The sequence below is a fragment of the Vidua chalybeata genome, chromosome 2 (genome assembly GCF_026979565.1).
Source record: "Vidua chalybeata isolate OUT-0048 chromosome 2, bVidCha1 merged haplotype, whole genome shotgun sequence".
Taxonomy (NCBI): Eukaryota; Metazoa; Chordata; class Aves; order Passeriformes; family Viduidae; genus Vidua; species Vidua chalybeata.
In genome coordinates, this window is record NC_071531.1 from 38,080,437 (window position 1) to 38,095,539 (window position 15,103).

The 15,103-nt window shown below is 35.0% G+C and overlaps 1 protein-coding gene across 2 annotated transcripts in view; it reads right to left on the reverse strand.

Annotated features, from left to right (window-relative positions):
* The window catches only part of ITGBL1 (integrin subunit beta like 1), a 129,297-nt gene that overhangs the window by 47,576 nt on the left and 66,618 nt on the right, over window positions 1-15,103 (reverse strand). For both annotated transcript variants that reach the window (XM_053935761.1, XM_053935760.1), the window contains exon 7: window positions 14,149-14,295. In XM_053935761.1, the coding sequence (XP_053791736.1) occupies window positions 14,149-14,295 (147 nt within the window). The remainder of the gene's footprint in view (window positions 1-14,148; window positions 14,296-15,103) is intronic.

Below are 15,103 nucleotides of genomic sequence, written 5' to 3' on the forward strand. Positions count from 1 at the left end.
TCTGCATAAAATTAATGTGATTCCTCATGTGTTGAGGTAGCATTTTCTCTAAGAAAGCACAGTTTCTGAAGGCCATTTCCAATGAAGACTGGGTAAATGGAATAACCTCTGAGTAGCAGAGCATTACTGATGACCTGAGTATTCTTGCCATGGGCATTTTGTCCATAATCTTAAACATAGTTAAAATATCTTTCTTCTTCTCTGGCTCTCAATTTGGTCCCCTAACTACAGGGTCATGAGAAGAATCACCACTGCAAGCAGGTCACAACCCACAGGACTTCTGGTAGTCCTCAGAATAACAGATTTTTCTTCCAGTAAGCAAAAATGTGCAGTTAGGTAAAAGTCTATTTTTTTTCTTCCAAGTTAGAGGGTGTAAGCCTGTCCAGGTCAATTGACCCAGTGACACAGAGGGTCTTCCAACTTAATTCTTTGGTTTGACACAGCTGTACATTATTAAGGGCTGAAAGTCACTGTAAAGGCTAGGTTTAGAAACTGAACCATGGCTGGTTTGAATTCATTATTTCATAGATACATATTCATTGCCACTAATAGTCAGGAACCAGAAAGTGTTCTGCATTTGGCAGTACCTCCTCAAAACAGAGAAGCCTCATTTGCCCAGAATATGAGATGCTGCTGCTCACACTCACCTTGAGCTCACATCTGGATACAGATCACTTTTACAGGCATAATGTGATGGAATGTGTCCACATGTGATAGCAAACTGAACCAAGCGTACTCTATTCCAGTATCCCAGCTGGGAAAATAACAGTTTTAGTCCACACACCCTCCGGGTTGTATGGCTCCTATTTACTCATTGGTGCCTGTGAAATAAACACTCAGCACATGCAAGAGCAACAATGATCAATATCTGGATTATGTAATGGAATATGCAATACATTTTGAATTTTAATGGATCTCGAAATATCTTCTACACTGCAGTTGTTCATTTTTCATTGCAAAGGTCATGGATTCCAATATGATTTATGCATGAAAAATCTTCTGGTTAGATTCCATCAACATACCTTTCTTTGAGAGCAGCCCTCTCATTTCAGTATGCATTGAAACAGAATTTCACAAAATTTCTTATGCCAATGTACAACTCCTTGTTAACTTTACTGGGCTTTGAGTTAAGAATTCAAACAGGGAAAAAAAACCCACCAAACATTTGAAGAGCTATAAACTACACCTGGTCTTGGATCACTGAGTTACTCCCTCAGTTCTACCACCTATTTGCTACAGGAGAAATGGTTGTGTCTATAGTCTGTAGGTGTTTCAGACAGTAAGCAATAGGGGAGAAAAAAAAATCTTTAAAGTTTTCTAGAATGAAAGTAGCAATAATATTTAACTCTAAACTCTCCATTAAATATTCTAGCTCCCAAAAGAGGAAAAGAAAAACCCTTTCCTCTGCCTCACCCAAAATAAAAGTAAAAATTACTGAGTTAATTGCATCATTATATTATTCCATAATTATTTTCATTTTGGAAAAAAAAAAAAAAACAAAAAACAGTAAGATTGCTTTGCTGAATTAAAGTAGGGAATTCTGACAGACATTTCAAAATAGCAGGCATGTATGATTTCCATGAATACCCTGAAAAGCAAATGTCTATCATCCACCCTCCTTCCCAAAAAAAAGGAAAAAAATACTGACAAAAAACTTTTAAACAGTTAGTTATTTAGTTAATATAAAGAATGCCATCTACCGGCAATAACAATAAGTAGCACTGTTTATGAGTTGCTAGGTGGGGTAAGGTTGCCACTTTTACACACCGCAAACAAGTCCTAAGGTCATTTCTTTAAAAATAAATCTCTAAATTTGAAAGAAGGTGTTATGTTCCAGGTTCCTCTTCAATCGCTATTCTTAATCATTGCCTTATGTTTGGAAACAAATCCCCAGAGGGAAATAACAGACTGGGTTCACAATACACTCAGCAAGAAGGATTTTTTGTGAGTGTGGTTCCACAGCCTTATTTATAAACATACACAGTACCAGCATAGTTACTAAATGGACACCTCTCACAATAAGAAAGACAAGTACAGCAATCAAATTATTATTAACACATTAACTCCAAACACACCATGTTCCTGTGGTGGCTTGCATCCATGAGATAGAAAACGCTTTTAAACGATTTTTGAGTAAACTCATAAAGGGACCCCACCCAGCACGCAGTTTCATATTCAATATTCTATCCTACAAATTTTCAAAAACATTCATTGTTACAGTGCTGTCATTTTGAAACATGTAATTAGGCAATGACTGATTTATAATAGGTAAAGTAGATACTAATTACTTATTACAGTACCTGTGAGAAAGAAAGTGCACATATTGCACTTTATAAATAATTAGGAGCAGCATGTCTTCAGAGACTCTATCATTAAAACCACAACTATGACTCATGAGAGGAAAAAAAAAAAAAACACAAACCAACAAACAAACAAAAAAATCCAAAGCAACCAAAAAAATCCAAAGGTTCAAATAATACTAGTAATGGTTATTATCTGATTTTCCTGCCCCTCTCTGCTTCTATGTCTCAGAGGGACCAGATTCAGCTAGGCTTATTATGTTTATCAAACAGCAGCTTCTTGAATCTGGTATTTATCTGTTGTTCTGAAAAGCTGTGTAATGTAAGACAGTTGTTTTGCTTAGTTTTACCCAACACTATGCTTTAAATTTTAGAACTGGAGAGCTGAGGTAACAAATTTTACTGAAAGTATGATTTAATCAGAAGCCCTTATTTTTTGGGTCATGTCTCCCTTTATTGGCTTTATGAAGTGTGATTAAGATGACAAACTAAAAAGACAAAGACAAAGACAAATATCTGACTTCAAGTATGCCATAAAATAATTTTCCTAACAGAACTGACAAAACTGTCTCCTGAAAGTATTCTGAGCACTGGACAAATGAAGGTGGCAAGGAAAGGGCAGAACATTTGAACCCACAGGCCTACTAGAAAAACTTCAGCAGTTCCTGTAAAAGAAGTGCATTAGTGGCATTCAGGAAACAAAATGACATAATGTATTACAGCAATTTCTAGTTCTTCTTTGTGAAACCCTGGCTCAGAAAGAGAAACAGAAATTCTGGGACAAAGATTTTCACTGGGAAGACTTTTGTTAGCAATTTCTCAGTATGGAGATCAGCTTTCAGCCTGACTTTGAATTGTCTCTGAATTTTGCACAAGTTTTCTCCAAACATAAATTGCAAAAAGCAATTTACCTTAGAGTTATTCCCCAATATTTCATATAAATGTTTAGACTTATATCTAACAAATATTTTAAAAAGTAATTACACTTTTATTTTTAACTACACTTCCCACTAATCACTGATGACTGCAGAAAACTCCCAATGAGAGATCAAAAGTCAGTATTTCCTCCAACTCCCCTCCATATTCCTTGCTTCAATTTAAAATATTTAGTCCAGTCTGTACTCAGGTCTCATTATATACAAATATCTCTAAAAGCATGTAAAAGTAGGGAAACAATTCCATCTGTATCTCTCTCAAGGGGCTTATGCTTTCATTTCAGTCTTTCTATACAAAGCAAGGACACAAATGCTTACAAAATCACAGAGAACAAAATACTTTAAAGCACCATCCACAAGAAAATGTTGCTGAATTTCATAAATAGGTGTTTGATGAACTTCCAAAACTCCAAAGAACATATTTTTACAGACATTCTTACTTAACAGCAACTTACAACATTTACTTTTTAGTTTTATCAGGAAATAAAATGCTTTTGCAAGATACTGGGGTTTTTTCCTTATAAATCATATATTGATCACTATGTATGCTTGCACAAAACAAGCAACCTCTGAAAGTAATACAGAAGTTTAACTTAAATATCAAGGTCAGTTGATTTGGATTCAGCATTTGCTATATCTATTAATTCCTAAAGGTTTGTTGAAAGAAAGATGGATTTTTGTTCTTGATAGGAAATCCTACGTACTTTGAAAATGAGATTAAATTACTTAATAAATTACCTTTATAGTGTTCTGACTCTGTACCTGTATCTCTAATGCACCAGTCAGTGCTTCATGCAAAGTTGGCAAACAGCACCTCAGAATTTAATAAAGCAGAACATAACTATTGATATAAACATACAAGTCTATTTTTGACTACCAGAAAAATAAAGTCGGCTTAGCTTTTTATTGCCTTTCTTCCAAATAGAATTTAAAGAAATTTTTAATCTTTCTCCCTATGTGCTTCAAATACCCTACTGATGTGCAGTTACCATGGGAGTGAAATAACTCATTTTGTAACATAAATACAACATAGCAAAACACTTGCAGAAAAATAAGGAACTCAAACAAGAAATTATGAAACAGATAAGCAAGTAAGCATTGATTAGGTTAGAACCTGGCCAGGTTTAAATCTAATTAAGAAAAAGGGTGGGGTGTCATTTTTCCCACAAAAAGTTGGACCTCCAAAATTATTCTATCAAGTCCAGACTTCCTTTCCAAAAAACAGATCCTAGAAAAACACAACATGGTATTCACCAACAATCTGAATATTTGCAATTCTTAACAGTTTTCAGCTTAAAAATTGGTTTTATTTGCATTTTCAGGATCTTTCAGGTATTTTAAGTAAAAATTTTCATAAGCACAAAGTGAGGCAGAAATCAAATTACTCAATCAGCCTAGGAACCTATTAATCATCTATCACATTAAACAAAATCAATTTGGGGTCAGAACGGACCCATTTATTTTACACAAGATCCATTTATTTTACACAAGTTTCTTTGAAGAAGGCACAGCGCAAGTAACAGGTTCTGAGTAAGCAGTGGATCCTTCACATTGTGTGCTGGGAACTTCTTTCATCTTTTCCTGAAGGCTTCCTAGATACCACACCAACCTCAGTGCAGAAAGAAATTCAATCTTTATGAGAATAACCACAGTACAGTATTTGATAGATGTCCCTGTAGTCGTGAATTACATTGGATTGGGACAGTTCCCTGGCACTGAGGCCAACTGGCATGGAAGAAATGGCATCTGTACTATGAAGGTGTCTTCCATGAAGGCAGCCTCATCCAGACTGCCTACTGGGACCCAAAACCAGCCCACATTAACTCTTGAACTACTATCAGGAATTGTTTGGAGAGAATAGTAACTGGCACAGGGCAAAAGTGGCCCAGTGGCTGTTCTATCAATCCAGCTTTAGACAAGCATGTTTCAGTGCCTTGGGTTGATCCAAAGAATCATTTAACTTACTAGTAAAGATATCACTGCCAAGGCAGCTCAAAACACTCTACAAATGACAAGTATTCAGGAAAAGGACTCTTATCTGCGTATCAACTGCAGAGGTTCCTTGCTCCAGCAAGCTTCTATTACCTTTATTTATACTGTACTAAGACATTACATTTGGGGTAAATAATTTGGTAAATTGCTATGATTCATAGAACCCAAATGCAGACATCTAAAGGTTAGCTTGCCAGTAATTCTTTTAAGGACAGGTGGATAAGGTATGAATTATGACAATTCATCATACAGTAACACAGAAATATGGAAGACATGGGCAAATAATTTCTGATTTAGAAATACTATCATTCCACCAAAACCAAAGGCTGAAGTATCATATGTTTATGTCTAGATAAATTTAAGATGAACCTCACCCAGAACATTCTTCTGTGTTTACAATAGGTAGCATCTATTTAACATGATGACTTGACTCCATTGTGCACACACACAAGTCAATTCTGCATTTCCAAATGCAAATTGACTCATACACTAATATTTCAATACACATACATTTCTTATGGTGATGAATAAATATTTTGGAAAATACAGACCTTAATCTCAGTTTTTGCTGCATCGTACAACTTCATGACTTTGCAGGAGATATTTGTTCTAGTAAACAAGATGTGAAATCTAACCAGCTCTCACATAAACACGTGCACACATCTCGATTGCTTCTTTTTCCAACAAAGATTCTTTTGGAATGTCTCCTGTTACTGTGATTAAACTAAGAATACTTTATATACCAAAGTCAAGAGAGAAGGTACTTAAAGGTACTTCCATTTTAAATAGCTGTGTCACTTGCACAAATGCAAAATGAACTTGCATCTATGTCTCCTGTTGTATGCATTGCAAAAGCATTTCTTCTTACAACTACCCTTGCACATTGCAATGAATAATTTTTCATCAGTGTGAATTATTCCCATATCTCTGCAAGTACTCAAGACGTTCACAAATCCTGATTCTGGTCAGACATCATTCTCTGAAGTGAACCAAAACAGGATGACAATTTGAAGCAGCAAAAATCTAAGCTACTTTAAAAATGATTATGAATTTTAATTGGTTATATCTTCACTGACTGGAATGCATAGCTTGCATTCTACCTCCTTAAAATCAGTTTATTATATAAAAAACAAATATATTTCATGTATCTTAGGCATCCTTCAGCAGAAATGAAAGAAACTTCAAATCTCTGACTGTCAGGATTTAGTGCTTAAAAGCATGCAGTTTCTCTGTCCAGCACTGACAACAATATATTTGTTTTCTAGGCTCTTACAAGCACATACAATTCATCAGAGGCCTTGATGTGTTGTGGGTGTATCTGCAGCTCACTATCTAATCAAATGAAAGAGACAGACCAGAAAGTAGATTTAGAGGAAGTCTAGCATAAATGAGTGTCAGTCCAGTCTTTGATTAGGTAATAGCAATCATGATAATTACAGCAATCCATTACTGGAAAACATTCTAAAATTGCCAGCCGGTAGCAAAGTGTAGCACTTGCAGGAATCCACTTATGTCTGAACATTTTGAATCCTAACCATGTTCTTTCAGTTGTAAACAGCATAATTTGGATTGCTAATTAAAGACAGTGATCTATTACAAATATTAATACATAGGTGAATTATTCTAAAATATAGTCATCATCTACAGTTATAAATCTCACTGGAATACAAATAGAACAAGCATTGAAAATTTAACCCAAATTCACACACAGTATTAGGCAAAACTATTATTTCTTGCATACTGGTTTTCTGGATAACAATTTCAATATTGATACTTTTATATTATATAAACAATAGGTAAATATGATAAATAAATAGGTGAAAATTACTTTTTCCCCCTTGGTTTGCATTCTGTATTATGTTCCCCGCTCTGCTAAAGAAATCAAGTTTAAAAAATCTGAAAAAAACAGGGGTGCCTGAAAAAAAGGCCAACTATGTCAAAGATGCACTAACCATCACTGAATACTGGCTTTTAGAGCAGAAAACGAGAGTCACACTAATTGAAATGGGGAGATAAAGGTAAAGAGAATTAATCAAGACTGGGATGTGGAAGACACTGTATGTACAGAAGATAACTAGCTGTCAGCAAGAAGGCAGTCCTGGCCTTCAAGGACTTTCACAGATGTCTTTTACAGATGAAAGAGGTCCTCGCTGGAGAAAGAACTATGATCAAGAAAACAACAATGAGGAAGACATCACACACAAAAAGAAGTTTGCAAAGTGTCCAGAGGTGGTAGCATTTCAGAGGCACTGACTGAGAAAATAAGAGGTATCTTTCACGTGATCAGTGCTTACAGCCATTAGAAAAAACACCTGAGCAGTAAGTCTGCTGTTTTATAGATTTTTGCCATTTGTACCCTAACCATTCTTACCCTTCAGATTAACCTTACCTAAACCAGTGCTTTCAAGCACACTCCAAAAGGCATATGGATGATTGTTAGAAAAAAACCCATGTAAACTGGCCATGATTAGCAAGGCCTCCAACCTTGAGGCTTCCTTCAGCTCAAGGTTGCTCAAGACTGCAAACCTTCTTTTATATCCTTTCTTGATCAGATGGTCTGTAGCAGACACCTACTATAATAATTACATATTAATATATCACAGATGAATAATCAAATATATCTTATGTAAATAATTGATCTGCCTTTTGCATATTCATTTAAACATCAGAATTTGTTTTGTCCTTTACAGGCTTATTTACTGGTGAGAATAAAATGAAATATTTTTTAATGAAAATATGCCATATTGAAAAAGAGCATGTTAAATTATTGGTGAGGTGACACCCATGGTTGTTACTCTACCAGCCACTGATGCCATGGTTTAAAGATTCCTTTCTTATACTGGGCTTTTATCCCAAGCCTTTATTCCTAAGTATTATCCTAAACCAGATAAATTATTTTTCCTCAATTCTTTACTGCTTCTCAAAATTCTCCCCATGAAAACAAGTGAGAAAATTCAGAACAGTAAAAAATTCTATTACAAAATTACCACATTTCTTAGAATATCACCTACATCTCAGAAACAGATATCTTCCAACACACCCTGCTTCTACCAGAACAGATTAAGAAAGCACTTATGCAGAAAAAAAATCCTTTATGAATTTTTTTTTTACTGCTGAGGAATAAGCACTGCAAGTAAGGGTTCACTGAAGAAATTAAATGTTCTTCCCTTAGTTCTTTCATCCCTACTTGATGTCTCCCAAAAATACAACAGTATAAGGTAAAAGGAACAGCAAGGAATGCTGTGGGTCACAAATAAATATCTTTCTCTATAGAGAATAACTGAAGTCATGAGCTCCTGATTCTCTTTCTGATTAAAAAAAAAAAAAAAAAAAAAACACAGAAAAAATTAACATTGAAAATTTGGAAGCTTTCCTAACAAAGACAGCTTCCAGAGGATCCTGCTATCCTGCTTCAATTAAGAGAGAATCAAACAGAGCCTGAATCAGAGAAGCTGTTTAAAATCAGTGATCTAAACTATGGATACACAAATCTAAAAGGAGGGATGCAACTCTTTATTTCTATTTTTTTCTTAGACTTCAACAGACAACAAGTGGAGTGCAGAGTGCCAGTCCAGTGTATAAGAGTATTCCAAATTGTATAACAAATGCTGTTATGCCAGCTCATTCAGCATTAAAGTAATAGCACAGCAAGAGTGCCTCTCTGCTTGAAGCACACAGATGTAGAAGGGCTCGATCTCAAAGTTGATGAGATGAAAGCTAGAGATGTGACACATGACTTGAATTTGTGTTCTGTTCTTGTTACACCAGCTAATAATGCTACTTGCTGCCAGGCTGTCGACTATAGTGCTTTAATTAAGACCTCCTTCAGAATGCAGGGGTCATGCAAAATGAATGAAAACAGCATGCCAAATTCAGAGATGATGTACATTAGAGTAATTTACACTTCAATTAAGCAGCACAATTTGCATAATAAGGGGCTGCAGTAAAGAGCTAGTAGCAGGGGTAGTAACCTAGATTTTACCTTAGGATTGTTTACACTTTTCTGCTCTGACCCCATCCTGTCATGTAGAAAGTACAGTGAATTATTCAAATAGCAGCTTCTACTATCATCTCTTCTTACTAAGTCAACAAGCCATAGGCTTCAGAAGCAATGCTTTTCTATAAGTGTCTAATAGAAACAGGAAATTTCTTTTGTTTATCAGTTTTGGCAATGTCATACGAGAGGGAGACCCCAAAGTCCTTAACTAATAACTGCACTTAGAACAAAAGAACCAGAACTGTAAGGTTATAGAACTATACTCAATGAGGTTCCAGTGGTAATAGAACAGAACTAGTTCTCATGATGCAACATATGCTACCATCAGCCTTTCTACCCTTTTAAGGCATCATACCCCACTGTAGGGGTCTCTACCTATTGTAGAGATGAAAAGATCAGGATTACCACGTTACAGTTTGCATAGATTTGAAAATCTTGAATATTGAATGATGTTATTCAAAGGTTTATATGAAGCTATGGTAGTTAATGATCCAACCCAAAATTATTTACAAGCTGAATATTTTGTGTTGTATTTTCCATGAGTCATGTAAGACTTCACAAAGGTCAGAAGACAGTTGTGTAGTTACACCTGGTTCAGGCAGCTATTTAGCACATTATTTTTATCTAGGTTCCATCCACTCTCATCACTACAAAGATAGTATTATCTCATGTGTGTTTCTCTTTCCTTCTATGTTCTCCACCTTGTATCAACTGGAATCCACAGCAGTTGATACAACAATTTGTATGCAATGAGATGTTTCAGAGCAGCATAAACTGTGTATCATACAATACAGCAGCAAGCACTTTGCAGCAAGCACTGGCCAATGGCTCTGCTCTTCAGAGTCATCACTGACCTTTGCTTTCAGACTTCAGGAGATGGTATCTGGCCAGACAGGAAACAGCATTACAGAACACAAGGGATTAGAACACACTTAGTTCACCACAAGGAATCTTTAAGAATGCATTGAACACTGTTGCTCTTCCATTAAGTCAATCAAAATCTAATAATTTTAAATAGAGAAAAAACAGCAAAGTTACTGCTGTCAGTAAACTTTCAAAATACCACACAATTTTTGAACTAATGATTTAGTATTTTGAAAATGGGCCTAGGAGCCTTTTCAAAAACAGAAATCTTTTTAAGTAAAGAATCAAAAAATACCTTCATTGTTCAGCTAGCCCATGCTAGAGCATGAGTGTAAGGAGGAATTTCACCAATAAAGAAATAGTTTCATTTTCCCCATGTGGCAAATAAATAAAAACAATTTTAGAAAATATATTTAAATGCTGAAAGATAATAGCAATAAGAGGATTTTTCATTTATCTGTCTTCGTAAATCTGCCATGGAATGGCTGCATTCACCAAGGGAAAGTGAGGAAAACAAGATTATTTTTTAAAAAACCTTCTCATCTATTATTCTCAAAGCCCACTCTTTTTATTTTCAATTATATTCCTAAAGGCTTTTTTATTTAAACTATTTTTAAATCTGCTTTGTACCTGAAGGGAAAACTCAAGTGAGTGATGTGCATTTTAAAGAGAAAAGTGGATTGTCTTTTCCCTTAATCCTGACAACAATATAGTACCTCTTTATTTCAAACCATAATGATTTTTTGGTATGTCTTTTCCTTTATGTCTGACAGTGGTCTTGATGTACAGTGTGTTCTTAAAAGTAACGGATTTTCACTGTGAAAAAAGTGAAAGTTTTACATCTACTCTAAAAGTCATGGAGCAAGTTAAAAAAAAAAAGCAACACTCTTGGGAATAAGAGTATAGAAGGAATTCTTCACTTTATATGAATGACAATACTTAGAATCACTCCTCATCCTCAAAAGACTTTTGTAGGAAAAGTAATTTTTTTAAAATGTGTTTTTATTCCCAAAATTTTCTTGTGATTTTCTTTCACCTTCTATATAGCAGGAACTACTGATGGTATAGAAAACCTGATTGATGTAACCAAAAGAATTTATAATTGCTCTGCCTTTATACCACAGTTTCAGCATGCTACTCAGCATGTCAACAGAAGCCTTCTCTCTCCTTCACCTACTGGAGCAGCTAAGACCATGGTGTAATACTATTTTGGCAGCCTCTCTGATATCCGCATATGCTGAGCAGTACCCATGAAACAGTTTGCTATTCTTGTGAGTGGGGAAAATCAGGAAGGGAATTACAGTCTGAAAACAAAATTCACTGTTTTATCTACCCTCAGAAGAGCAAAATATAGACTCAGAAATCATAATTTATAGCATTTTATAGAGCATGATTATCTAATTGTGTTCCTCCTAATATCTTTTCAATTCTCTATAATTTTTAAGACAACTTTTATATACCCCTGATACATTAAAGGTTACAAAACCCCTCTTTCTTTCCCCATTCTTATTTTTCTATACCTTTTTTTCTCTTGCTGAGACTTCATGACTGATAGTTAAGGGAATATGGGATTCTCAAAATCTGGTTCCCATTGCTATAAACAACAAAAGTATCTAAATCTAAAAACAAAAGGTACAGATAAAGGAAACAATACATGGCAAAATCATAAAGTCATGCACCTGCATCTCTGAGAATTCTGCTGTGTATCCTATTCCATACATGAACTGCCTTACCAAAAGATCCCACTAAATAAGGACATTAAGTACTCAACTTCTTTGGCAGTACAGTGGATTACTGACCTGGGCAAGGATAACTGTCCTTGTACCATCATTGGAATGATGTACCATCAATGGAAAAGACAAAAATCTCCTTTTCCTTTTCATACTTTCCTCATCACACAATCTTCGCTAGGACATCAGAAAAATTGGGGATGTTTTTACAAGCCTATGGCCTTTCCCACTCCTGAAAACTTGAAATAGAATGTGTATGACTGGAAAACCTTATTTTGATTTATTTGCTTGTGTCACACTTCTTCCCATGACAAGCAGTGGGATTTCCAAATGGCACCAAATTTAATTATGCAAGTCCAATGACAATTTTTCATAGGAACTAACCCCTAGTTTAGCAGCTCAGAAACTTGCTTACACTTTTTTATTTTTTATCCAAAGTATCATGGAAGAAGGGAAAATCCAAGGAGTCCAGGGTAAAAAAAAAACCAGTAAAACACAAATGAGTAGACTGAAGTATCTTCCCAATGTCTTAAACAAAATTGTTCATAAAACTACAACAAGATACTGCTTTCCATTTTTAAATGGAAGTTTTCATGGGGAATTTTTTTTCAAGCCTGGAATGCAGAATCTCTTGTTCCTTCATTACACCAGCTGTCTATCACACTATGTCCTAAATCCACATATGCGTCTTTTCCACTCCTGGAATACCTTAGTGATCTCTTCTAGTTTGGAAGCCAAAGTTCAATGAAAGTCACTATCAATTAAGCCTTTTGTTCCCATAGATACTGCTTTTGAAGTTTTTGACCAACTCAGTCAAACTATTTCACCTGAAAATTACCTATTTCACTGCCAGGATTTCAACAGGAGAATACTAATGAGAACACATCAAGTGTTTATGCAGAAGGCCAAAAGGGTAGAATTATTGTCATTAATGTTAAAATATTTACATTTATTCTTCTTATTATACTTAGTTTTAAAAATTCAATACTATATATTTTTTCAAATTAAACTTGTTTTTATGATTTTTATTCTTCCTCTGTCCTCATAGAGGACAATGCAATTAAATCATAGAACTGATTCCAAGCTCTCAAGATACACAACTTTTACTGAAGTAGATGAAAGAGACATTCAGCATCCTTACGGACAGGAAAAAAAAAAGATCCAGTATTAAAAAATAAAAAATTAAATCAAAAGTCAATGCTCCTTTCTTGCAAACATGAAAAATAAAATGCAGTTAATTCTCTACAGATGCCCATTCTCCAATTAACTTGTAGCAAAGAATTCTGTTGCAAAATTTTAGCAGGAAAAGAGAGAGACAATTAACTGGAAAACTGCAGCTTAATTAAAAAAAGAACAAGCAACTGTCTGTTAATACATCATTCTTTTAAGATACTCCTAATGCTACATTTAGGAAGTAAATGAGCTGCTACACAATTACAGGGGGAAAACAGTACAATTATCACAGAGATAACTTGGGTGGACAGCCTGTAATTTTTGACTATGTTAGATCGTATTAGTGAAAGAATAAATCACAAACAAACTGACATCAAGGGTCAAATGCAGGAAGTCAAGAGAAGCTTCAGGCCTTTCCCAGAAAACGCTTAAACAGGCAGAATTCATAACAACTTCAATTACCAATTCTAGCAATAATCTCTCTCGTATTAACTTTTCTCTCTTCTCTCTGCAGAAAACCACATTTCACACGGTGACAGAGGAAAATTAACAGGTCCTTTTCCTTCTGAGAAAAAAATTGCTTGCAATATATCCTTTAAGTGTGTATATGACTTAGTATATATTTTTAGTCAAAGCTCTTGAAAAGGCTACAGTGTCACAAAGAAATGCTTTCAAATGAAAAGCCAATGGCCAACTAGAAAACTGTGCTGAAGCACAGTTGCATTTTATAGAAGTCAGTCCAGCACTTAATGGGCAGTTTCTTAGTCAGAGTAAATCCAAACAACCCTTATCACAATGGTGCCACAACATTTTACACAGGCTGAAAATCTCATGCTGCTTTTGTGAAAAAAAGCACAGAATAAATCCATATTTTTAATGTATCTTTAGTAAAGACTTAACTACAGCAATTTTCAAAGCCCCCTTGAAAACCTCCAAAATAAAAGACACGTAAAATAAAACACAAAGCAGGAAAAATAGGTGACCTTTGTATTCTTCTCTTCCCTCCTCCTAACTCACAAGTTGTACAGGTGTGATTCATGCACAGTAAGCCAAGAAGGAACACATTTTTCAGTACTTGTAATGCTGGACAACTATAAGAATTCTTTTAATGGAAGTACCTTTAAAGGGCATGAAAATTCTTCCAGAAATGTGCTTACCTCTTCCAGAGCAAGGTAAATTAGAATTTCCTTGGCATTTCTTAGCACTTTCTTCAACTGACATTGGACATGAATGTGGATGTTCACACTTTTTTCCAGTCCATCCTTCTTTACAGTCACATCTTCCACAATTACACTGTCCATGACCTTTATAATGAATACAATTAAAGATTAACCTCCGTTCTGATGAGGTATAAAAAACCCTTAATTGGATGAACTTTATCAAAGTTGGGGCTTTATTCAGTAATGATACTGGCAAAAAAATACAACCAATCCACGATATCTACTTTTATTTCTGAAAAGCCATTCCATTTGAGCCATATTCCCTTTTCTGTTTTTTTCCTTAAGGAATGTTTAGCCAATTCGCACATGATCGAATGCAAGAGGGTGGAACAGAGATTAAAAAGACACATTTCACCACTGTTTGGAAAAGTGCAATGTCATAAGGCAATATTTAATTTATTTTTATGTCCTTCTTCTACCGCGGTTACATCATATTCTCTAAGAAATATTTCAATACTATTTTTTATCTTATTGCAATCAACATGATCCACTAGAGACAAGCATTGTCACATCAATTCCAAGCCTCAAAGCAGTGCCTTCTACTAAACAGTGATATACAAATAATAAAACAATGAAATATTGGACATAATCAATTCTCATTCCAATAGGGCAGTTGGATGTGGTTTTTGGTATCTTACTGTATGTCTGGAAGCATTCCCTGCATGTATATTTCCTCTATATAAATGCAAACATATGCAATTTTTCTTGAGCTTTTCTCAAGAAAAACCAAGAAAACAAAAGATATTTGTCCTTCTCCCTCTTTATGCTCTTTGCAAAAAGCATTGAGATTCTGGCAATGTAAAATGTACCTAAGAAAAGCCTGAGAATCAGCAAAACACCATTCCTTGACACAAAATCAAATATCTATTTTCATGAGCTCAGGCGGCAGTTT